The sequence below is a fragment of the Sorex araneus genome, chromosome 1 (genome assembly GCF_027595985.1).
Source record: "Sorex araneus isolate mSorAra2 chromosome 1, mSorAra2.pri, whole genome shotgun sequence".
Lineage (NCBI taxonomy): Eukaryota > Metazoa > Chordata > Mammalia > Eulipotyphla > Soricidae > Sorex > Sorex araneus.
This window is the reverse complement of record NC_073302.1, coordinates 245,665,356-245,689,821: the sequence shown is the minus strand read 5'-3', so window position 1 is coordinate 245,689,821 and position 24,466 is coordinate 245,665,356. Positions and strand designations below refer to the sequence as shown.

Here is a 24,466-nt window from a genome sequence, read left to right as displayed (position 1 = left end):
AAACATCTGCTGAAGAGAAAACCAACTCTTCAAACAAACACAAATTAAAACATTTTGCTTTCTATACATACATGCATACTGTAACACAAATTAGGATTACTAACATTAATTTTCCAACAGTGTTATAAAAATTAAAATGGCACACACCTGTTAGCTTTTAGTACAAATACAAAAATCTGTAAATTAAAAAACCCGTTAAATTTTAAATTAACAAATACAAAAGTTAGATGTAACTGCAGATTTTGAAATATGAAATATTCATTCAAAATCATTAATTAGAAATCCAGTAAGAGTCATGCTGTTTGATAGAACCAAATCCTAACAAGAGGGCTACTTCAAGGTGCGGCTCTTTTTACAGATGCAAATTTATACACAACAGCACCAAGAGTCCTAAGTCTCGCGTTAAAGCTGTCATACATAATCTAAATGTCATTTAAAAACTCGGGATGTGTGCAAAGTTACAGGCATGTTGACAAAACACTCTAAGAATACTTTATTACATACTACAGCCAGTAATTTCCAACGAGACTCGGCTAAACCACACCGCCTACGCACAGATTAGAACTGCCTAAGCCTGCGGGATTTCCTGCAAGTGGCCCGGACTTTGAAAACTCGAGCTGCGAAGGTCTTTTCCCAAGTTCCCAAGAAGCCAAACACCCGAAGGGATTGCGCAAACCCACCCGTTTTCAAAAGCAGTTGAAATGATTGAGTTATCTCACAAGTATAACAGAATAGCTCATGAGACGCCGCCCCGCAAACCAGATCCTAGGGATACCGCTCAAAGGAGTGTCAACGCTAAATAGAAGGTACCAGGGGAAGGGGAGGTTTGCAAAAACAGAGAAAAAAAATTCGCTTAGTCTTTCTAAGTGCCCGCTCGAGCAAATCGATGAGCAACGGGATGACAGTGACAGCTACAGCCTTTCGAAACATACGCCCCCTTCCTCTCAGGTCCTCCAGCCCAGCCCTGCCCGACAGATAGTTGCCAAAAAGTAACCAAGTAGGGAAAACGCCCGCCGCTAAGGGAACGCTCTCCAACTCCCGGACCCTAAGTGGGAAAGGGACCGGTGAGGTGGAAATGCAAGACCACGAGAGAAGCGCTGGGAGGATCCCTTTGCCGTAACAGGTGCCTAATGCAAAAAAAGGGGGGGAGTCCCCAAGTCCAAAGCCCAAGTTCCTGCACCCTTTCCATTGCACACAAATGCCAACACTGTGCAAGGATGCCCAAGTCCACGAAGCCTCGGTCCGGCTCCAGGAGAGCTCTTGGCGGAAGGGGTTGGGGGTGGGGGGAAACAACATCCTCTCCAGAATCGGAAGCCCCGGGTCTACCGTGGAATTTCTGGGCGGGAGGAGCTGGGGGTGGGGGGGTGGCCCGAGAGGAGATGGAGAAAGACTCCGGGCCGCGCCCAGGCGCGTCTGCCAAACGCCTTCTGCCCGTCCGCCCGAGGCTCACAGCCGTTCTCCCGGAACGCTTACCTCCTCCCGGAACTCCCTTCGCAAGAGCACGGTGGAGGGGCCGCCGCCGCCCTGGGGAGCGAGGGAGGCGACTCTCTGTCCCCGCGCCCGGCCCCGGGACGATGGCGAGGGGAAGGGGCACGCGCGGCTCCCGGGAAGCGGCCTGGGGCCAGCCGGGGGCCTCCGGGCTGGCTGACGAGAGGCCGCCGCCCGCCGCTTCGCCAGGGTCAAGCAGACATCGACGTGTGTGTGGGGGGGAAAGGAGTGGGGAAGAAGAAGGACAGAGACGAGAGCCGAAAATGATGATTATAACGAAAACACTCCCAGGCCGCTAAACGCTGGCCTCAAAATGCCGCCGGAAGTCGAGGGTTTGCCCTGTTCCTTGGTAGATCAAAGCCGCTTCCGGCCGCCAGATTAGTCGTCAGCGCGCAGGCACCGCCCCTTCGTGGACACGCCCCCGCTGGGGGTAAAGGTGACACCGAGGAGCGCGCTTGCCACCCGCGCTGTACCGCGCAAGGCTTGGAGCTGGCGCCGCCGAGAGCCCAAACCCCCACTGCAAGGGAGCTTAAGACCCTTTCCTCCTTTATTCCACATATATATATATATTTTGCATAAAAGTTCGTTGTCAGCACGCAAAATATCACAATTTTTGTCCAAAGTAACTAGTTTGTTGGGACATTGTGTGTGTTTGAATTCATTTGCTCTTTCAGTTGAGAAGGTGGTGGTGAAGGATTTTTTTTTTTGACATCCCTGAGTTTTCTGGGCCATAGTCGATATTTTCATTGAGCAAATGAAATGCACAGTGAATTTTTTTTTTTTAAGGCGCAAGCCCAGGTCTTTTGGACATTTGTAACAAAACTGTATTACTTCTGACCACTGTTTTGTTGCTTAGGATCCAATGATCTGCATCAAACAAGTTAGTAAGGCCACTAAAGACTGGTGGTACTCAAACTTTGCGATTCAAAGGGGGAAATAGCACCTAATTTTTTAACACTTCGTAAACAATGTGAACCCTTGTTTGGTTGTAATTTCAAGGCAGCTTTTATTTTGTTGTTTGGGTTTTTGTTTTGTTTTGTTTTGTTTTTTTGACAAAACCAAGAAGAAAACCTATATATCAAAATTGGTGATAAAACTGAAGACAGGGGCTGGAGCGATAGCACAGCGGGGAGGGCGTTTGCCTTGCACGCGGCCAACCCGGGTTCAAATCCCAGCATCCCATATGGTCCCCTGAGCACCGCCAGGAGTAATTCCTGAGTGCAGAGCCAGGAGTAACCCCTGTGCATCGCCGGGTGTGACCCAAAAAGACAAAAAAAAAAAAAAAACTGAAGACAGAAAGCGATACAATAATTTTTCTTACTAGAATCAGTCCATTAAAATGCAGGAGCAAAGTGGAAAAGCGAATTTTAAGTATTTTTGATAACATGCCAAGCTATTTTAGACACGGCGGCTAGAGCCTCTGAAGAAGTGGGTTTGATGAAACGCTCTGGCAGCAAAAATCCATATTTGCCTTTATCTCGAAGTTCAATTGTAAAGGAATATTTGATACCCAAGTCGTAGACCCAGTCATCAGAACCTCCTGGGGCTAGATCTACCGGGAAGAAAAAAGAAATAGTTTTTAAGCAGAAATGTATTGAGTTAACGAACAAAATAAGACTTTTTTTTATCCCAAAAATGAAACTGGCGTGCTAGAGAGATAGTTTTCACACCACTGAGATTGATGTCCAGCTCTGAGAAGGGAACAGCTCCCTGAATATCCAAGTGTGCCCAACACCCCCACACCAAACCCTAAAATTTAAAAGCTTTTTTCCTCCTAATTATTAAATAACTTAAGAATCTGGTAGCAAATAGAGATGGAAGGAAAACAGGTTATGGTAGAAATTTAAAAACACCCTTATTCTACCAAGAATGTGTAATCACCATTTACTTCTAAATGCCTTTACTTGAACATATTCACACTTAATTTTTCCTATATGAGCAAAATAATTCTCTACATGCTACTTTACATTTCTCAACATAATCTATCATGGCAAACTTTTACAAAATGAACTTAGATTTGTAATCTTACTTTTCTTAAGATCAAAATTGCATGAGAAAGCTAGAAAAAATATTTTAAAATGTATGTGTACTTACTTAAAGTCTGTTAGATTGTCTATAATTCCAAATTCATACAAAACACTTTATAATGAACACCCATGTTTTGTTTTGTTTGGGGCCCACACCTGGCAGTGCTCAGGGCTTACTCTTGATTCTGCTCTCAGGGATCACTCCAGGTTCTGGCAGGCAATGGCCCTACCCACTCTACCATAGCTCCAGCCCTATGAACAATCTTAGTTATGCCTGCTCACTTCTTTGTTTCTTTACAATACTTTTTTCTAGAAGCAGATTTGCTTTAATTCTTTATAATTATTGTATCAAAGATTAGTAATTTTATGCAGTAATGATCTAGACAGTAAATAGCAAATTAGGCTTTATGTAGGATGTGATGTGTCATACGTACTTAATTTGGTTCATGGAAGATCTTACAGACAATGTGAAAATGTATAGTTGATTCAAATAAAACTATGATGTTCAAACATGAATTTCTCATCATTTTCATCAATTTCACATCATCCTACTCATTTGTTGATTATTTTCCAACCATTTAAAAAATAGAAGTGGACCCAACAATAGTATAGCAGTTAGGGAGTTTGCCTTGCATGAGTCTGATCACTCCCTGTCACCCAGTTGGTCCCTTGAGCTTGCCACGAGTGATTCCTGAGCACAGAGCCAGGAGTAACTCTTGATCATTGCTGGAGTGCCCCCCCCCAAAAAAAACAAAAAAAATAGGAAAAAGGCTCCAGATATGTTCACACAATAGCATTCATACAGCTAACAGAAGACATAAAAAAAAGAAAACTAGGATAGAGCTGGAATTGACCTACCTGGCACCCAAACACATGTCTATTTTGTTTGTATTTTTACCATTAACCCACTCCAGATTCAAAAGGGAAAAAGTATTATCTGTAATCCCACCATGGGTACAAAGGAGTCCTTAAATAGGTAACGAGCAGAATTTTTTTTAATAAATAATTTTTTAAATATTTGTTAGGGCTGGAATATGAAAGAGCACTAACCTTGCATGTACGAAGCCCTGAGTTCTATACCTGACACCAGCAAAACAAAAATCAAAAGCCCCAGTATGTTAAATTATAGAGTGTTGTAAGTTATAATCTTGGGCACAAGTCATCACTAATGAGCATTTACTGTAAATGGTGCTCCGTAGATTGTGTAACTTTCACCTTGAATGACTTTACATGGTAGCCGTGGGCATCTCGCACATCTTATTGACATTTTATGACTTTCATGCTTCACTTACTAGTACAATGCCAAGTCTTCCATGCCTCTGTAGCAATGAGCATAATTTCTTAAATATCATTCTGGCTCCATTTTTAATATAGCTTTGGTCAGCTATTATTCTTCTGTTTCTAGTTACTGTAATCCAATCACTTAACAAAGGATTGTCTCAACATTTAATTTAGAAAAATTAAATTCAACATTTAATTTAGAAAAATTAAACCCATACAGATTTCTTTACTAACTCCATGTATTACCACAGGTTAAGAAGAAATACTTACATAAACCTTCTGAACCAGTGCCATGTGTGTATCTGGTATTTCTATTAGTCCTTTGAATAGCATGGACAGCATCACTGGCCACCTGGGACTAAAATCAATAGAATATAGAATTTTTGTTAACATGCTAATTAGAAAGAGGACAAATGGGACATTTCTTTTAAAAGCAGTCATACATTAATTCAATCAAACTCTATTGATGAAGGCTCAGGGGGTGGCTCAATGGCAATAAGCTTCTGCCTTGTAAGTAGGATGCTACATGTTCGATTTCTGGTGCAGCCCACATATACCCTACCAAGTGCAAGGCTCTGCTGACTGATGTTTGCGACCCCAGAGCTGAAAGAGAAGGATACACTCTGCACGTTGCAGTCAGGCATGTGTGAGCACTTGACTAACGTGTGCAACCCCCCAGAAAGCACTGAGGGCTGTAGCAAGATATGATACGTCTTATAAACATGTGTATGCGCATCTCAGCACCCCCTGGTGACCTACAACCAGAATGTGCAAGAGCATCACAACTAAGTGAGTATGAATCCGGGCCAACAGTGTGGCCAAGTGTGGAAGCACTATAAGCAGGTAAATATGCAACCCCCAATCATCAAAACAACAATAGCAATAAACGGAAGTGAAGGAGAAAAACTCTTCATAAAGAAATAGTAGAATGGTGCTGGGGGATGGGAAGGAGGTTCCTTGCGCAATCTCAAGACATTCCAAAGGGGTTACAAGTGAAAACCTCGTATTTTCCACATTTTTAACCATAGCAAGAGACTAAAGGACCAACCTATAGGACAGGGGAACCACCAGAAGAAAAACAGTAAGAAAGGGACTACAGTCTGGAAAGCACTGTAGCACTGTCGTCTCGTTGTTCATTGATTTGAGTGTGCACCAGTAACATCTCCATTGTAGGACTTGTTACTGTTTTTAGCATGTCAAATACACCACGGGTAGCTTGCCAGGCACTGCTGGGTAAGTGGGATACTCTAGGTAGCTTGCTGGGCTCTCTGAGAGGGGCAGAGGAATCGAACCTGGGTCAGCCACATGCAAAGCATATGCCCTACCAGCTATCACTCCGGCCCTGTCTGGAAAGGTTAATAAATTTTGGGTTAAAGGATATAACTTTCTTTTTTAATTATTAGAAATTGAGCTCCCATTTGACCCAGCAATACCACTCCTGGGAATATATCCCGGAGAGGCAAAAAAGTATAGTTGAAATGACATCTGCACTTGTACGTTCATTGCTGCACTGTTTACAATAGCCAAAATCTGGAAAAAACCAAAGTACCCAAGAACAGATGACTGGTTAAAGAAACTTCGGTGTATCTACACAATGGAATACTATGCAGCTGTTAGAAAAGATGAAGTCATGAAATTTGCATATAAGTGGATCAACATGGAAAGTATCATGTTAGGTGAAATGAGTCACAAAGAGAGGGACAGGCATAGAAAGATCGCACTCATCTGAGGAATACAAAGTAACAGAGTAGGAGACTAACACCAAGAGTAGTACAGATAAGGCCCAGGAGGTTTGTTCCATGGCTGGGAAGCCAGCCTCGAATGCTGGGGGAAAAGGCAGCTCATATAGAGAAGGGACCACCAAGTAAAGGATGTTGGGAGGACCCATTCGGGTTGAAATCTGTGTGCCCAAAGTAGACTATAGACCGAACATGATAGCGCTCAATACCTCTATTGCAATTGTATAACTGAGACTTAAGCCTGAAAGCATTGTAATTTTCCACATGGTGATTCAATAAAATAAAAAATAAATACCTCTATTGCAAACCACAACACCCGAAAGAAGAGAGAGCAAAAGGGAATACCCTGCCACGAAGGTGGGGCGGGGTGTTGGGGACAGGGTGAGGGTGGTGGGAGGGATGCTGGGACCATTGGTGATGGAGAATGGGCACTGGTGGAGGAATGGGTATTTGATCATTGTATGACTGAAACGCAAGCACAAATGTTTGTAAGCCTGTAACTACCTCATGGTGATTCACTAATAAAAAAAATGGATACAACTTTCTAGTGAGAGTCTAAATGAATTCTGAGGATCAAATATGCTTCATGTTGGTTAGTTAAGAAAGTGTTATGTAGGGAGCCATTTTACCTTACTGATCTTATCCTGTCACTATTTGTTTAATCACTAGTTAATCCCATGCCACACCTAGCAAAGGTTGCCACTCCTAATCTTACTGATTTTATCCTATCAGCATTTGTTTATTACTAGCTAAATCCCGTGCCACACCCTGCATTTCTGTTGGGGGTCCTGGCACCATCTCCTCCCAACAGGGAGGTATAAATACTGCAACTGCCATAGAATAAATGCCTTTTCTCCCTCCTCCGGGCTCTGCGTCTGTTCTTTCGGCTGCGCCCTACGAAGGGTTCTCCCTGCTGAGCAGAACGAGACCTCCACATCGACTTCCACAGTGTTATATACTTGAAAATTGCTTAGACAATACATGTTACCAACCACAAAAACTCTAATGATGTAAAATGATAGGTGTATGAACATTGTGTAAATTATTTCAAATATATATGTATCAAATGATCATGTACACTTTTAAATTATACAATATTATACATTAATGTAGAACAACAAACTTAGAAATCTTAATATATATAAAAAGTTATATTTAACCAAATGGTAAATTGAGAAGACTAAATTTAACTTTTAAAATGGTTTTGCAGACGGGGCCGGTGCTCGGCTCCGGCCGGCCGGGTTTTCGGCCCGGGTGCCCATGCCGAAACTCTGCAGAGCCGGTGGATGTGGAACGAGCGGGAACCAGAGACAGCTTTAAGAATTGGGGTTCCAGCAAGTGCTTGCACCCATGTATGGAGACTGTGAACTAAGCTTTTGCCCCACGCTGTCTGACAGAGGAAATAACCTTCCTTCTTGGTCACTCTCCCCTCCGGGAGAAGGCGTGGTGTCCGACATTTTGTGGGTCCGTTGAGAAGGTATGAACTTTTGGCGCGGAAAAAAAAAAATGTGTGCTTTGAATTTGAAACAGCCGCCGGATACCGGGGCAGCCCCAGCCGGGGCCGGTGCTCGGCTCCGGCCGGCCGGGTTTTCGGCCTGGGCGCCCATGCCTCTGCAGAGCCGGTGGATGTGGAACGAGCGGGAACCAGAGACAGCTTTAGGAATTGGGTTTCCAGCAAGTGCTTGCATCCATGTATGAAGACTGTGAACTAAGCTTTTGCCCCACGCCGGCTGACAGAGGAAATAACCTTCCTTCTTGGTCACTCCCCCCTCCGGGAGAAGGTGTGGTGTCCAACATTTTGTGGGTCCGTTGTATGGAGACTGTGAACTAACTTTGGCTACATGCTGTTCCAGGAAGGGAAATGATTCATTTTCAAACTTAAATCTTCGCGGACTTAATTACTATAATATAGAAATTGTAAACTGTGTGGCCGCTACCGCGGCCACGCGACATTTTATCTCTTCATTCTCAACAGTGGAAAACTATTATCAAATATTTCCCTGTTAATAGAGCTGTATTCTTAGGGGATAAATTCCAACAAAAATAGAGAGTCTGTTTTGAAACTCTAACAGCAATAGTGAGTTATGTGTTGAAATCTGGAATGTAATCAAGGTAAAGAGAAAAGGAAGTGAAATTATCACTCACGTAGGGGTGGGTTGGGGGGTGAGGGGTGGGATGTATACTGTTTTTTTTTGTTTTTTTGTTTGTTTGTTTTGTTTTTGCTTTTGTTTTTGTTTTTATTGGTGGTGGAATATGGGCACTGGTGAAGGGATGGGTGTTTGAGCATTGTGTAACTGAGATATAAGCCTGAGAACTTTGTAACTTTCCACTTGGTGATTCAATAAAATAAATTTTAAAAAAAATTTAAAAAAAAGGTTTTGCTTATAGAAATCAAAATTAAGTGGCTTTAAACATAGACTTTTAGTCCTCAGCAATAAGGTACTTTCTTTGCATCCATGATGCCCTGGGTTCAATCTCTGACGCTATCACTGGATCACTGTCATCCGTTGTTCATCAATTTGCTCAAGCGGGCACCATTAACATCTTCATTGTGAGACTTGTTGTCACTGTTTTTGGCATATTGAATATGTCATGGATAGCTTGCCAGGCTCTCCTGTGTGGGCAGGATACTCTTGGTAGCTTGCCGGGCTCTCCGAGAAGGATGGAGAAATAGAACGCGGGTTTGCCGTGTGCAAGGCAAACACCCTACCCGCTGTGCTACAGCTCTAGCCCACCCTCTAACTACATGCCGCTTATAGCTCTCTCCATTCACAGCCAGACTCCCAGAGGCATCTGTGTCAGCCTGGCACAAGGCTGGCATTCATGGGCAACTGCAGAAGGATCCCTCCTGGGCTCTGATCTGCCTCTGGTTGGTGGAGAACCTGCTTCTGGATTAAGTGCCCTGGAATCCTTCCTCAGTCTGGTGCTCACAGGTTCCTGCTTGCAGTTTGTGTTGAGGAGGAGAATGAATCTTCAGTGCTGGTGGCGAGAGGTTGAATAATCATAATAACAATAATACTAATAATAACAGCAATAATAATAATAATAAAAGTTAATTTTTCTTTTAAAATAGGTACTAGCTCCAATACAAATGAAACAAGACTGGGCACCACATAAGGAATTACTGTGGCCTCCAAGAACCCGAACGACATCTGAACTATTCCGCACCTGCCCTGCCTCCATCCTCCATGCTGGGCTGCTGCTGACACTATAATGATAACAGATAATAACCATGATAGTAAAGTCCTAATAGACCTAAATTTTTCTTTATTTTAGCTTTACAAGTATCTTTTGCTGGGGGCAAGGGAGCTGTACCACACCTTAGGCTCCATGCTAAGGAGTGATCCCCAACAGGCTAGTGGAGGGAGACGATTCCAGGAATAAACTCTGGGTCAGCTGCATGCGAGGCAGGTGCATTACCTCCTGTTCTAGCTTTCTAGCCTCAATTTGAAGGAAAAATAGTTCTCACATATCTTTCTCAGGAATTCATTTTTTCATCAAGTGAAGTGTAACTATAGTGTAACTATATTTTAGATGATACTGGAAACATTCAGGGTGGTTCTATTTTAAAAGGCAAACAATGTGGTTTTATATATTCCACTAGAGACTTGAAATCTATCTTCTCTTCCCAAATAAATTCACCAAATAGATTCTCTTCTCATTCGCTCACAAAGTCTAAAATATTCATCAAATAAAAATTAATGATCCCAATAATTTTCCCATAATAGAGCAGGATAATAAACAAGTCTCTTGTTCCATTATATCTGGTTCTAATATACCCAGATTTTCCCACATGGAAACTAGAATCATGGTGTTCATAGCCTCTCTGTTGATTAACCCCAAGGAATATCCATGAACATCATGCTGTGCCTTTGTTTTCCTCAAAAAATATCAGAACCCCATTGCCTATAGAATAAAGTACAACATTATTCACAGTTGGCCTCACCTGCTTTCTGACTACCTGTGCGGTATGTCCTCTCCTCAGCTTGAAGGTCCTCACTGCCTCTTTGACTATAAAAACCCTACCTTCTCTGTCTAAGTGAAATTTTATCTGTTTCTCAACACACTTTATATTTTTTTCTTTACAGTATGTCCCACTTAATAGGGTATAAATTTCTCAAGCACAGAGATATTGGCTTTCTGCTAATTAGTGATTCCTTCTAAATTGAGGCAAATTTAGATGAGGCATTACAAACTGTGCCAGCTGTGTGTTCCATCAGTCTTGCCACTTATTTGGTAGTTAGGATATCTTAGTGTACAGTTACTGGTAACATTTGCTGATGTTTGAGCTTCCTAATCACGTTATATTCTCTTACCAGGCCAGAGTCTTACTGAACATATCCTCTAGTATCTGTATAATTCAGTATTTTGCATTCCCAACAAATACTTGCAATAATAATAATCCCATGTAAGGCAATATCAAGTATTATCCCCTCGTATGATAAATAAATCTCTTCAATGATAAAACGAATAGCGAAGACTTCCAAAATACTTTCTCCTTGAGTAGAAAAGTATTTGTAAGTATGTTTATGTTTCAAATAAACCCTTCAGAAAATAATCTTATATTTGTCATTTTAAAACTACTGGGTCTCTAAGTATAATTTGTGTGTGTTTTATTTTTTATTTTGTTTTTCTTTTTTACCCTTAATTTTTTTATTGAATAACTGTGATATAGGCCCCTACAAAGCTGTTCATAATTGGATTTCAGTCGTACAGTATTCCAATGTCCATCCCTCCACCAATGTACATTTTCCAGCATCAGTGTTCCCAGGTTCCCTCCCATTGCGCCCCACCCCCACCCCCTGTCTACCTTTATGGCAGGCACTTTTCCTTCCCTCTCCCTCTCTCTCTCTCCCCCCACCCCCTTCTCTCTCTTTCTCTCTCTCCTCTCTGGGCATTGTGGTTTGCAATACTGATACTGAAAGGTAATCAAGAAAATCCTTTTACCTACTTTTAACCTTCAGATCTTGACTAAGTGACTATAATTTAACCTGTTAGAATCAGAATAAAGTGGGTCAGTAAGAAATAAATCACTTCACAAGGATAGGACTTTGGATAAGAACTGAAATACTGCCATAGTACTTCCTTTGTGTATGAAACATCTGGAGTGAAAATTTGGCTAGGTTAACCTTAATCATTGGAAAACCTGCATCCTTTGGCGTCAATGCAAACATGGACTACGTGGGAGAAAAGACAGGTAAGGAAGTAAACAGACTCTGTGAGTCCTTTTTGAACTTCTTTCATTGTTTACTACATTCAATAGAACTAAAACAAAACAGAGAGTCTCCCGGCAGCAGAAGACCTCTGGAACCTAGCCACAGCCATGCTGAAGGCCCCGCTCCACACGTTCAGACGAACCTTATGCATGAAGGTACCTGCAGAGGAACTCAGGTGTGTGTAATCCCATCAACAGCCAACATCCAGAGACTAAAAAGCAAGCTCCCAGAAGCGATATATTATACCTACTTCTCCCTCTGGGAGAAACTGGCAAGCTACTCAGAGTTTTCTGCCCACATGGGAGAGCCTCGAAAGCTTCCCATGGTGTATTCATATGCCAAAGTCAGTAACAAGTTGGGTCTCATTCCCCTGACCCTGAAAGAGCCTCTAATACGGCATCGTTGGGAAGGCCGAGTAGAGAGAGGCTTCTAAAATCTCAGGGATAGGACGAATGGACAGGTTGCTGAGACCTATCAAGAAATTCGATGATCAAAGGGATGATGATGATGATGATGATGATGATGATGATGATGATGTAAACAAAACAATAGAATCCTGCCTTAGGGTCAGGGAGATCAGCATATGAAAAAATCTGAGTGCTGGGGCCTTGGATATGGCTCAAGTGGGAGAGCACACACCTAGAATGTAGGAGTCTTAAGTTCCATCTCCCATATTGCATGCCCCCAGTGTAGCCATGTGTGGTCTCTAAAAAAAATTCTGGTACTAAACTGTCGAGTGTTGTCTGGAACTTGACTGTGTATGATGCGTAGAAATCTAAGGACCACAAAGAAAATGCCTAACTCCAGGGATTCTTGCCATTGTGTGTCCTCGTATGGCTTTTCCTGCAAGTCAGGTCCAGGTAGAATGGCTCCCTGCATCTTGAAGAAATTATTTCTTAGGAAGTCCATCTGCAAGACTGAAGTTCCTATCCTCAAGGTAAGGCTATGTAGAACAAATATCTGGTGAATTATTTTTTTCTGACAGTTTTCAATCCTTGAAATTAGATTCTATTTCCAAAATGCTAGTGATAAATATAATGAAGTGGCACTTACCAATTCCTCATGGTCTTTGCTTTTGCTTCTACTATAGGAATATGGGAATAGTATTTTCTGGGAGTATGAATGCATAGAGATGTAAGCTTTAATGTGGTTTACATTTTTTCTCAAGAAATCAGCTACTGCCTTCACTTCTGGTTCTGATTCAGGGAAAGGCCCACAATATACTTCTGAGCATGAGTAACTCGATGCACCTTCCTCTGGGGTGAAATGGATAGAGAAAATAAAGGGAAGTTCATATTATTAGAGATTGTGATTTACTAGACCATGTATTCTTTGTATTAAAACATTTTATGTAAATAAACTAAGAATAATCCTGCAAAGAATACCTCTCTGATGTTTGTTAAATGTTGTCTAAGTTCCTTTTGAAGTCACATTTTTTAAAATTGAATTATCATGAGATAGTTACAAAGCTTTCATGTTTGAGTTTCAGTCATACAATGATCAAACACCCATCCCTCCACCAGTGCACATTTTCCACCACAAGTGTCCCCAGTATCCCTTTCCCCAATCTCACCCCTCCACCTGCCTATATGGCAGACAATTTCTCCCATACTCTCTCTATACTTTGGGGCATTATGATTTACAATACAGATACTGAGAGGCTATCACATTTGGTCCTTTATCTACTTTGATCACACATCTCCCATCCTGAATGATCCCTCCAACCATCATTGTTGAAGTCCCATCTTATATAGCCACATAAGAAGATACTTCAAAACTTGGTGCCTGTGAGCAGCCCTCTTGCAAACTTGAAAAAAGGAGCAAAGGCTCAAGAGATTACCCACATGGGGTAAGGCGCTGCCATGCACACAGCTGATGTAGTTTGATCCCACCTCACATATGTCCCCTAAACATTGCCAGAAGTGATCTCTGAGCTCAGATCCAAGAGTTAAATCTGAGTTAGCATAACTGGTGGCCTTTCTCAAAACCAAACAAGAGAAGCAGCCAAGCCTGTAACTCTGTGAGAACAAATAAAGTACCTTTTATTTAGTCCATTGTATATTTTTTTCTGGTGCACTTAACTTAAAAATTACTAATTAATATAGTCATTAAAAATATGTCATTTCAGAACTAAGAATCTGCCTTCGTTGCTATCCTTAACTTACTAAAGTGGTATAGTAAATAAAATGTCACTAAATACTTAGTGACAGAATAACAACATTTATTCATTCATTTGAGAAAATATGGGAGATTCTATTACATATGACTGCGAGTGGTAATCTGGCTCGAAATATCCTACTTTATGTCCTTAAGGCAGCTTTCTGGACTCTGTGCCAGGCTGTTTTCACTCGGGGCGGCCCAGAGGGGGTCAGGTGAGAACCTTCCCTGCCCCAAGGGACCCAGCCCCGGCAGCCGACCTCCACTACCCAACCACCACCACACTCCAAGCCACTTTCTGGACGCTCTGGCTGAGCCTCACCTATGAATGAAGTCCCACGAAACCCAGATAATGTGAAACATTGTGACCTTGGACTCTGGACTCAACGGGAGGAAGCAGAGATCCTCTGTCTACTATCCCCCAATCTCCAGGGACCGAGGATCACATCCACAAACCACACCTTGCCACACCCTGCTGGCACCAGATAATCTCCTCATCGGCCACCCTCCAGATCTCAATGGCTGCTCCTCCCAGACAGGAGTATAAAATGAGGCCCCCATAGCCATGACACATTATATGACACATTATAAGACACTTCCTACAAATTTTCCATAATTACCACACCATACTTGATGGAGTTCAGACAAATCAGGCAACAAACCTTAAAGAGTAATATATATAGAGATAGAGATAGAGATAGAGATAGAGATAGAGATAGAGATATACCTCTCGGAGAGCCCAGCAAGCTACCAAGAGTACCCTGCCCACACTGACAGAACCTGGCAAGCTACCCATGGCATATTTGATATGCCAAAAACAGTAATAATAGGTCTCATTCCCCTGACCTTGAAAGAGCCTCCAATCGTTGGGAAAGATGAGTAAAGAGAGGCTGCTAAAATCTCAGGGCTGGGAGGAATAGAGATGTTACTGATGCCCACTCGTGTAAATCAACAAACAACGGGATGACAGTGATACAGTGATACAGTGATGTCCTTAAGGCACAGGGGTTGGTCCAGGCACAGAAAGGGAACTCTGAGTCAAAAAATAAATTTCCTCCTGGAAACAGTTGATTACCCATGACTTAACTTGTGTTCTGCCAATCTGAATCTCTCCACTAATAATGATTAGGAATCTAATTTCAGTCCTATTGTTCTCTTGAACAAAGAAGTTAATGACAGTTATCACCACTAGCTGGCATGCAGAGAAGGCATACTTTATTTGAGGAACTGGGATAAAATTTACATGAACTTTCTCCCTTAATCTTCACTGCAATCTTACGAAGTGTAAACCCTGTTATTTTAGGAGATGCAAATTGGATCCTGTTATTGGCAACAATCCTTTATAATAAAAGGCTATGTGGCATATTGCTAAGCATGTAATCACTTGATTTCAATAATACTTTTGCCATATACTAGCTACATGGACTTGGCTAAATTATTTTAAACCTATCCATGCCTTAATTTCATTGTCTTCTAAGTGAATTATACATTAAATGTGGTTTTAATGGAGATTCAATGAGCTAATGAATATAAAATGCTTTTCACAGTGTCTGCATATATTAAGCTTTCAGATATGGTTTGGTATTTCTAGTCATTGTCATTGTCATCATTGATGTTGCTGTCGTCATCATCATCATCATCATCATCATCATCATCACCATCATCATCATCATCATGATGTGTACAGGAATCCAAAGTCAAAAAGCAAGAAATCCAGTGTTGTAGGAAGTCATCCCCCTAACAAAAACCCCCAAGGTCAGGACAGTCCACTGGGTAAAACATTTTTTCTTTTTTAGCACATAACAGAGCAGCAAACATATGCCCAGGCAAGAATAGAATGGAACAGTTTAGAGTCTTTTTGATATATAAGGCAATATAGGCAAGAGTAGAATAGGAAATTGTCTTATCTTTATACTTTTGTTTGGTTTTGGTTTTGAGCCACACCTGGTGATGCTTAGGGCTTACTCCTGGTTCTGCACTCAAGGATCACTTCCTGGGGCTGGAGTGATAGCACAGTGGGTAGGGCATTTGCCTTACAAGCAGCTAACCTGGGTTCAATTCCCAGCATCCCATATGGTCCCTTGAGCACCACCAGGGGTAATTCCTGAGTGCAGAACCAGGAGTGACCCCTGTGCATCGCTGGGTGTGACCCCCCAAAAAAAATCACTTCCTACAGGCTCAGGAGACCATATGGGTTCAATCAACCCAGGTGAGCCACATGCAAGGCAAGCACCCTACTCACTGTACTATCACTCCAGCCCCTGGTATTGCAGTTTTCAGGAGCCTGCTCATTGACTATGTGAATGCCCCAGCCTCTGCCCCTAATGTACTATTGAATGTTGATGTGCTTACTGATTGTCCTTAATATCTCTGACAACGTAGTGATTCATGTGTTGGCAACCATGGTGGGGGAAATGATGTTGTATTAAATTAATGGCCAGCGTGCGAGCTCTCCCACAACTGCCCAGGTGAACCATTGCTTGGACAATCCTTTTGTGTCTGTCTGCTTGTGTATTTGTCTCATTCTCTATAATCAACTGACCCCCACTGTACCACGTCGAAAGTGTCAATCTGACTGGCTTTATTGTATTCAGATTGGTCTCTCTTTTTATTAGTTTGAATTTATAGGCCTGCATCTTTTCAATGAAGAGACATTGTTTGAATCAAAATAAAAACCTACCACACCAGTGTTTGGAAGCGAAATTTCTGTTCAGGTCTGTGCCCGTACAAATATTGTCTTCATGAAAAGAACGGTTCTTTCTCCACATCCGATCCTAAAGAAACAAAATACAGGTAACCATAGGGTGAGGTTTGTAGTTCGAGGCAAGATAAACTTTTAAGCATAATTGGCCCTGGTTGTTTTTCTCTCCTTCAAAACTGTCACTTCATTCTTTCACTGTCTTCATATACCTGCTGAATCTCAGTCATAGTTACTCAAATGTGTTTCGTTTGAATCAAACAACATTAAAGCGTTTAATCAATTTCAAACTCCACACATAAAAATTTTGTTTAGTTTTGCTTAGATGCTTATTGGTCTTGTTTGATCTTGTTTCCTTTTAAGAATGATGGAAGGAGAATATTTGGATTAACATAGAAGTCAAATAATACTACAAGGTATTATTACCTGTATCTTGACTAAAAGAAATGAAGGGTTTTTTTTTTAAGTTAATACATAGGGATCAAAAGACAGTATAGGGTTTAAGGCACATACCTTGCATATAACCAGTTCCATTTGGTCTAACACTATACGGTCCCCGGCCCACTCTCCTCCTCCCCAAGTATCACTAAGTGTGGCCCTAGAGGTCCTAATCACCACTGGGGTGTCTAGTACCATAGGCAAAGCAATATTACATCCAGAACTTTCTGAGAAGTGCTTGAAAGGTCCCCCACATAATAAAGGTAGGATAAAGTGGAAAATTATATGTCTATTTGACACTTATGATGTTAAGTAATTCTTAAAAATTTTTAGAATAATTGCATTGTGGCTATTTTTTATGAAAAGATCACTTTTTGATGTGCATGCTGAAATAATAATTGATGGAATGATACTTGCTGAGATTATTTTCTGAATAGGTGAGATTTGTTTTAAAATAATGTGGGTAAAGTGGGAGATGTAGGCAAATATTGGCTGTGATATAATTATTGTTCAATATATGGGTAGGGAGGAGCTTTACCATTATTTCTATTTTTATATATGTTAGGACCCTTACATTAAAAATTAAATTATTTGTATTATAAAACAGGACTGGAGCAATAGCACAGCAGGTAGGGCGTTTGCCTTGCATACGCCCAACCAGGTTTCGATTTCTCCATCCGTTTTGGAGAGCCCGGAAAACTGCCAAGAGTATCCTGCCTGCATGGCAGAGCCTGGCAAGCTACCCATGGCGTATTCGATATGCCAAAAACAGTAACAACAAGTCTCACAATGGAAACGTTACTTGTGTCTACTCAAGCAAATTGATGAACAATGGGACGACAGTGCTACAGTGCTATAAAACATTTGTGCTCTAGGATAAAACCATTGTGATATAGGATTTTGTGAATAGTTCAGTTCATGCATCTTATATTTCCAAAGAAGGAATGTCTTTTTTTCTTTGCCTTCACATACCTTTTTCCATGTGAAGTCATAACCATCCACATTAACTACTGGCATAACATAGAAATCCACGTGCCTCAGAATACTGGTATATAACCTTTCTTTTTCATAGAACTGTGTTACCTAAAGATAAAAACATTATGTTTAATAATGTCTCTTTCAAGTCCTTCTAAATTTAGAACATTCAATTATTTAAATTATTTTAAAATTATTTATTTAAAACATTTCAATACACTTTAAGGCTTAGGAATGAGTCCCAACTCATACAGAATACATGGGAAATATAACAGAAAGAAAATGAATATTACTCTTTGACATAAATTTTGTCTAAAAAGTGTTGATTTTTAAAAAAAAACTCATTTGATATGTATATATTTATAGATTAACTTTCAGTAGAGTTTTAAATCCTTAAAAAAAACCTGATCATTGTCTTTTGCTGTCAAATGTTGGTAGATAACTTGGGCATGGGACAGACACAGGGTCTTCACTTGAAAAATAAAAAACAGATTAAAAAATTTTCTAAGATTTCTTTCAAGAAACAAAAATAAATTTTTTATTTAAAAAATTTTTTATTAGAGAATCACTGTGATGTACAGTTACAAACTTATGAACTTTTGTGTTTGCATTTCACTCATACAGTGATCATTTACCCATCCCTCCACCAGTGCCCATTCACCTCCACCAATGATCCCAGTATCCCTCTCACCACCCCCATACCATCCCCCACTACCCCACCCTGCCTCTGTGGCAGGGCATTCCCCTTTGCTCTCTCTCCGTTTGGGTGTTGTAGTTTGCAATAGAGGTATTGAGTGGCCATCATGTTCGGTCTATAGTCTACTTTCAGCTCGCATCTTCCAACCCAATGGGTCCTACGACATTCTCTACTAGGTGTTCCCTTCTGTATCTGAGCTGCCTTTCCCCCTAGCACGTGAGGCCAGTTTCCAAGTTGTGGGACACAAAAATAATTTTTTATTAAATCTACGTGGTCTGCTTTAGAACTACAAAACTTGCAGTATATTTTAGCTTTTATTTTTAATAATTCACATCAGTATTATAACTAACCTGTATTACATCCAGATAAAACTGGGTGAATTTTATGATTTCCTTATAACTCATGGATCTAAATTTTTGTTACAATTGAGTGTACTTTCAAAATAATGGTTCACTTGTCTTTAATATCAATGGCAGCTTTCCTGGGTATTGGGCACAACTTACCAAATTAGGCTTGTCTGACACTGCTCTCTATTTTAGCTCATACCAAACTTGGGATCACATACTTCAACATGATCCAAAGATAGAGGTATGAGAAATTCGCCCCAAAATAACCACACATAGTGACAGGAGAACCACAAAGACAAATTTCAGTTAGTCAAATAATTTCACCTAAAACTAGGCTTTGCTATGAAATCTTCATTTGTGAAAACTTGCTATAGTTGTGGATGAGTTTACAGTTACTTGTTGCTTTAAACATTATCTAAGGAATGTTGTCAAGAAATATTTTTTTCAGGACTGGAGCAATAGCACAGTGGGTAGGGCGTTTGCTTTGCACGCGGCCGACCCGGGTTCGATTCCCAGCATCCCATATGGTCCCTTGAGTACCACCAGGAGTAATTCCTGAATGCAGAGCCAGGAGTAACCCCTGTGCATTGCCAGGTGTGACCCAAAAAGCAAAAATATATATATTTTTTCAAAAGAGTAGAATTTTTAGGATGAGATACTGAACTCACTTTTCTGTCCCCTCCTCCGACCGTATATGTTAATGCATGTACATTTACAACAGGGAGTGGGTATTACTTTTATTTTAAATTAATTTAATTTAATATCATTTAATTAAATTTATTAAATTTTAATTCAAACAAACAAAAAAAACAGCAACAACAACAAAAGAAATATTTTTTCTATCATTGGCAAAACATCTTTTAGTTCTAAATTAGTTAGTTAGCTAAAAATTGACTAGTTTATCTTTAGATAGCTAAAATATATCTAAATGTTCTAGGCCAGTATTTCTCAGTCAGGGGTCACAGGCTATTTCAAGGAGACTAAAGGTGCAAATTGTATATATGGGAGGCTACAGCACAAGAATGGGGAACAACTTGTAGAAAGGGTGGGGGGGGCGGAAGGAGGGGATGTCACATGTCACATTGTAGTTTTCATTTGCATTTCCCTAATGCAGAATGACATTGGGTGAACATGTTTCAAATGCTCATTGGCCATTAGTATACTTATCTGTAGGACTGTTTTTTCAGCTATTCTGCCCATTTTTGAAATAAATAATTTGTAAGTTTTCTATATATATATTTTCATTACAATTCTTTTATCACATTTCTGATTTGAAACATTTTCCTCCCATTCTGTAGTTTATCTTTTCCTGGTATCTCTTGAAAAACACAAAGGACTTAACTTTCTAAGAAATCTTATTTTGTAAGATTTATTTCTCTTATCGTTTTGCACTGCAAAAGATACAGTGACCAGAATACAAAGGCGATCTACAGAATGGGAAAGGATATTCACCCAATACACATCAGATAAGGGATTGATATCAAGGGTATATAAAGCACTGGTTGAACTCTACAAGAAGAAAAGATCCAACCCTATCAGAAAATGGGGCAAAGAAATGAACATAAACTTTCCCAAGGAAGAGATATGAATGGCCAAAAGACACATGAAAAAGTGCTCTACATCACTAATCATCAGGGAGATGCAGATCAAAACAACCATGAGATACCACCTCACACCACAGAGACTGGCACACATCCAAAAGAACAAAAGCAACCACTGTTGGAGAGGATGTGGAGAGAAAGGGACCCTTCTACACTGCTGGTGGGAATGCCAACTGGTTCAGCCCTTTTTGAAAACAATATGGAAGCTTCTTAAAAAATTAGATATTGAGGGGCTGGAGAGATAGCACAGCGGGTAGGGCGCCTTGCACGCGGCCAACCCGGGTTCAAATCCCAGCATCCCATATGGTCCCCTGAGCACGGCCAGGGGTAATTCCTGAGTGCAAAGCCAGGAGTAACCCCTGTGCATCGCCAGGTGTGACCCAAAAAGAAAAAAAAAATTAGATATTGAGCTCCCATTTGACCCAGCAATACCACTGCTGGGAACATATCCCAGAGAAGCAAAAAAGTATAGTTGAAATGACATCTGCACTTATATGTTCATAGCAGCACTGTTTACGATAGCCAGAATCTGGAAAAAAAACGAGTGCCCTAGAACAGATGACTGGTTAAAGAAACTGTGGTACATCTATACAATGGGATACTATGCAGCTGTTAGAAAAAATGAAGTTATGAGTGGATCATATAAGTGGATATAAGTGCATATAAGTGGATCAACATGGTTATCATAATCAACATGATTATCATAATCATAATCAACCTGATATCATAATCAACATGATTATCATGCTAAGTGAAATGAGTCAGAAAGAGAGAGACAGACATAGAAAGATTGCACTCATCTGTGTAATATAAAATAACAGTAAGAGCCTAATATCCAAGAATAGTAGAAATGAGTACCAGGAGGTTGGCTCCATGGCTTGGAAGCTGGTCTCACATGTTGGGGAAAAAGGCAGCTCAGATAGAGAAGGGAACACCAAGTAAAATGTGGTTGGAGATCCCGAGCGGGAAGGGAGATGTGTGCTGAAAGTAGACTAGAGACTGAACATACACCTATATATATAGAGACTGAACTCAATACACCTATTGCAAACCACAGCACCCAATTGGAGAGAGAGATAAAAAGGGAATACCCTGCCACAGAGGCAGGGGGAGGGGGGAGATGGGATTGGGGGGTGGGAGAGATACTGGGTTTATTGGTGGTGGAGAATGGGCACTGGTGGAGGGATGTATTTTTGAACATTGTATGAGGTAAAAACAAGCTCGAAAATGTGTAAATCTGTATCTGCATCCTCTTGGTGACTCAATAAATAAAATAAAATAAAATAAAATAAAATAAAGGATAAGGTAGAGGCTGGAGAGATAGTGCAAGGGTTAGGATACTTTTCTTACGTGTGACTGACCCTGTTTTGATCCTTGGCACCACATATGTTCTTTCAAGCACTGCCAAGGAGTGATCCTTGAGCGCAGACAGATCCAGGAATAATTCCTCAGCACAGCTGATGTATGACTTCCTCTCCCTCCCCAAAAGAAAGAAGGATAATATTGCACTGTTCTTGGAAATTGGACAAATATATCTGGCTCTCCAGGCATTGTAGGGAATAAGGGTAGAGATACATACAGATAGAGAAATCCAAGAAATGTTCTTAATTGAATTTCCGAATAACATTATTAGTTACTAATATATTTTCAACTTGGATTTTTTTCCAGTTACTTAGACTTTCAAAAGCATTCAATCTGGATATCTAAACGTATTTCTAAAGTATTATTAATCTCTAAGAGTCATTGTAATTCTGTCAGTAATATCAACAATGTTTAAAGACATAATTTTTCAAAATCATATTTTTGATTAAGTTGAACACATTCATAAGTTTAACATGAACAAATTCTTTACCATTAGTTTATGATCTGAGTGTCGTGGGGCTCTCCAAACATGCACTACCCAGTAAATTTTCATATTAGCATTCTGTAAATGCATTTACTGTTATGGTGTTATATCTAGTGAATAAATAACATAATGAAGTTGGAAGCTGTTGAAATTATTGCTGACAGATGTGGGACTTCATCCTCCTAGCAAAGAGTCCCAAGGATGGGATGTGCCCCTAGGAAAGATAGTTTAGGTAACAGAATGCAAAAGGCTTGCAAAAACCCAGGAAAGAGCAATATAATGGGAAAGAATAGAATAGACAACAAACATCTGTGGCTGCTGCAGAAGTGTGCCAAGCACGCATAAATTAAGACTGTTTAGGGTCTTTTAGATACAGGGCTAGTAGTTATCCATGACATATAAAAGCTGAGCTTGGCTAGATTACCATAGATAGGCAAATATATGTAAATAATTGCCTTTGTTCTTCTGATGACTGTTGGTTTAAGACAATAAATATAGAATGTAACGGAAAACCTGGACTCTCTGACCCCATGCTTTTCTCTGTTATGTCTGTCTTGTTTACTTAATCCTCACCAAGCCCCTTTGTCAGATCCTGCATCAAACCTGGGGCTGGTTCCCATCATTCAGAAAAGACCCTAAATCAATATTGTTGGAGGAAAAACTTTCCAGTATGTTCATTAGCTTAATTGAGGCTTCTTCTTCTTACAAAAGATTGAGAAAAAGAAGTTGAGGGTATCAGAAAAGAGTACACAGCAAGTGAATAATTAGGGGGTGGGAGATAGAAAGACTGATTCTTATCAGCTGGGCCTGTGGCAGATGATTACTCATCTTCCCAACTTACTTTGCTTGGGGATAACAGTAGCTTTATCTTTATTATGGTTTCAAAACACAACAGTATCTACTAACAAATTAAGCAAAAGACTTTTGACAAAGAGCCAATTAGTACATAAAATCACACAAGACACTATGAATGGAAGATTTTAAAATAATAATCTGCTATTTGCACTTTCACTAGAAATACAGAAAAGAGCTATAAATTCTATTTTTACACTTATCTCTGTGAATGCTTGCATAATTTAGATGCTATACTATGGAAATAAAGCAGTTACTCCATTAGTATATAGTGTTTAGACCCTTTGAGACACTGGAGTTGTAGTTCAGCTTAAACATGTAGCATTTGTTTAAGTTTCAAATTTAACAAGGGGCAGTTGAGCAGTGGTTATGTGAACCAAATGATATACTGGATTATAAAAAGCAAAGAAGTGAGGTTAGAGAGGATCTTCACTTCCTGGGTGTAGAACATGTAGAGATATTGGGAAATAGGCAGAAGAGAGAACATGCAAGCACCATAGGTTCTTGCCCCACACGTAGCCCTACACATCTCTTCCCTATGGCTCTTCATCTATCCTTTCTCATATGCTCTTATTATAAACTAGCAACACTAACAGTGAAGAATCCTGGCCAGTGTGCACTGCAAGCCGGAGAATCCTTCAGACCCCAGAACAGGCTGACAACACTGGGGTGCCCCAGATGGAGAAGGTGCAGAGTCCCCGCCTTCTATAGATGGAATCCCAGCGACACTGAGCTTCTACTAACATGGCTCTGGTATGTGGGGACCGGGACTATTTCTCCTTTCGTGATACACAAAAAACCACTCAGGAATGGATCCTCTGCCCCTGAATGGCAATGATCCCAGAGGCACACTAACCAATCTCAGAATGCAGCGGCTGCTGGCAGATATACTCCTAGACTGTGAACTAAGCTACAGCCCCATGCAGCCCCGGGAGGGGAAGGGTTTTTTGTCCCTCAACCTTTCCCCCTTTGCGGCCGCATGGCAACTGCCACCTTTCAGAGTTAGCTGGACAGAGAGGTAGGAGCTTGCAGTGATGGTGTGTGAGGGAAATCTCGTGATGGGGAGGCGCAGAACTGGCCTCTGCTCCCCGCCCATTGAGACCC

The 24,466-nt window shown here is 40.8% G+C and overlaps 2 protein-coding genes across 5 annotated transcripts in view; both read right to left on the bottom strand.

Annotated features, from left to right (window-relative positions):
* The window catches only part of ZC3H13 (zinc finger CCCH-type containing 13), an 85,162-nt gene extending 83,341 nt beyond the window's left edge, over window positions 1-1,821 (bottom strand). For all 4 annotated transcript variants that reach the window (XM_055124770.1, XM_055124774.1, XM_055124782.1 and 1 more), the window contains exon 1: window positions 1,474-1,821. The gene's annotated coding sequence lies outside the window, so the exon portion shown is untranslated. The remainder of the gene's footprint in view (window positions 1-1,473) is intronic.
* A 1,019-nt stretch (window positions 1,822-2,840) lies between these two features.
* The window catches only part of CPB2 (carboxypeptidase B2), a 54,391-nt gene continuing 32,765 nt past the window's right edge, over window positions 2,841-24,466 (bottom strand). Inside the window, exons 8-12 of the mRNA XM_055127390.1 lie at window positions 18,017-18,127; window positions 16,589-16,682; window positions 12,805-13,007; window positions 5,067-5,154; window positions 2,841-3,040 (exon numbers count right to left, since the gene is read on the bottom strand). Of these exons, the coding sequence (XP_054983365.1) occupies window positions 2,856-3,040; window positions 5,067-5,154; window positions 12,805-13,007; window positions 16,589-16,682; window positions 18,017-18,127 (681 nt within the window). The 3' untranslated portion in view covers window positions 2,841-2,855. The remainder of the gene's footprint in view (window positions 3,041-5,066; window positions 5,155-12,804; window positions 13,008-16,588; window positions 16,683-18,016; window positions 18,128-24,466) is intronic.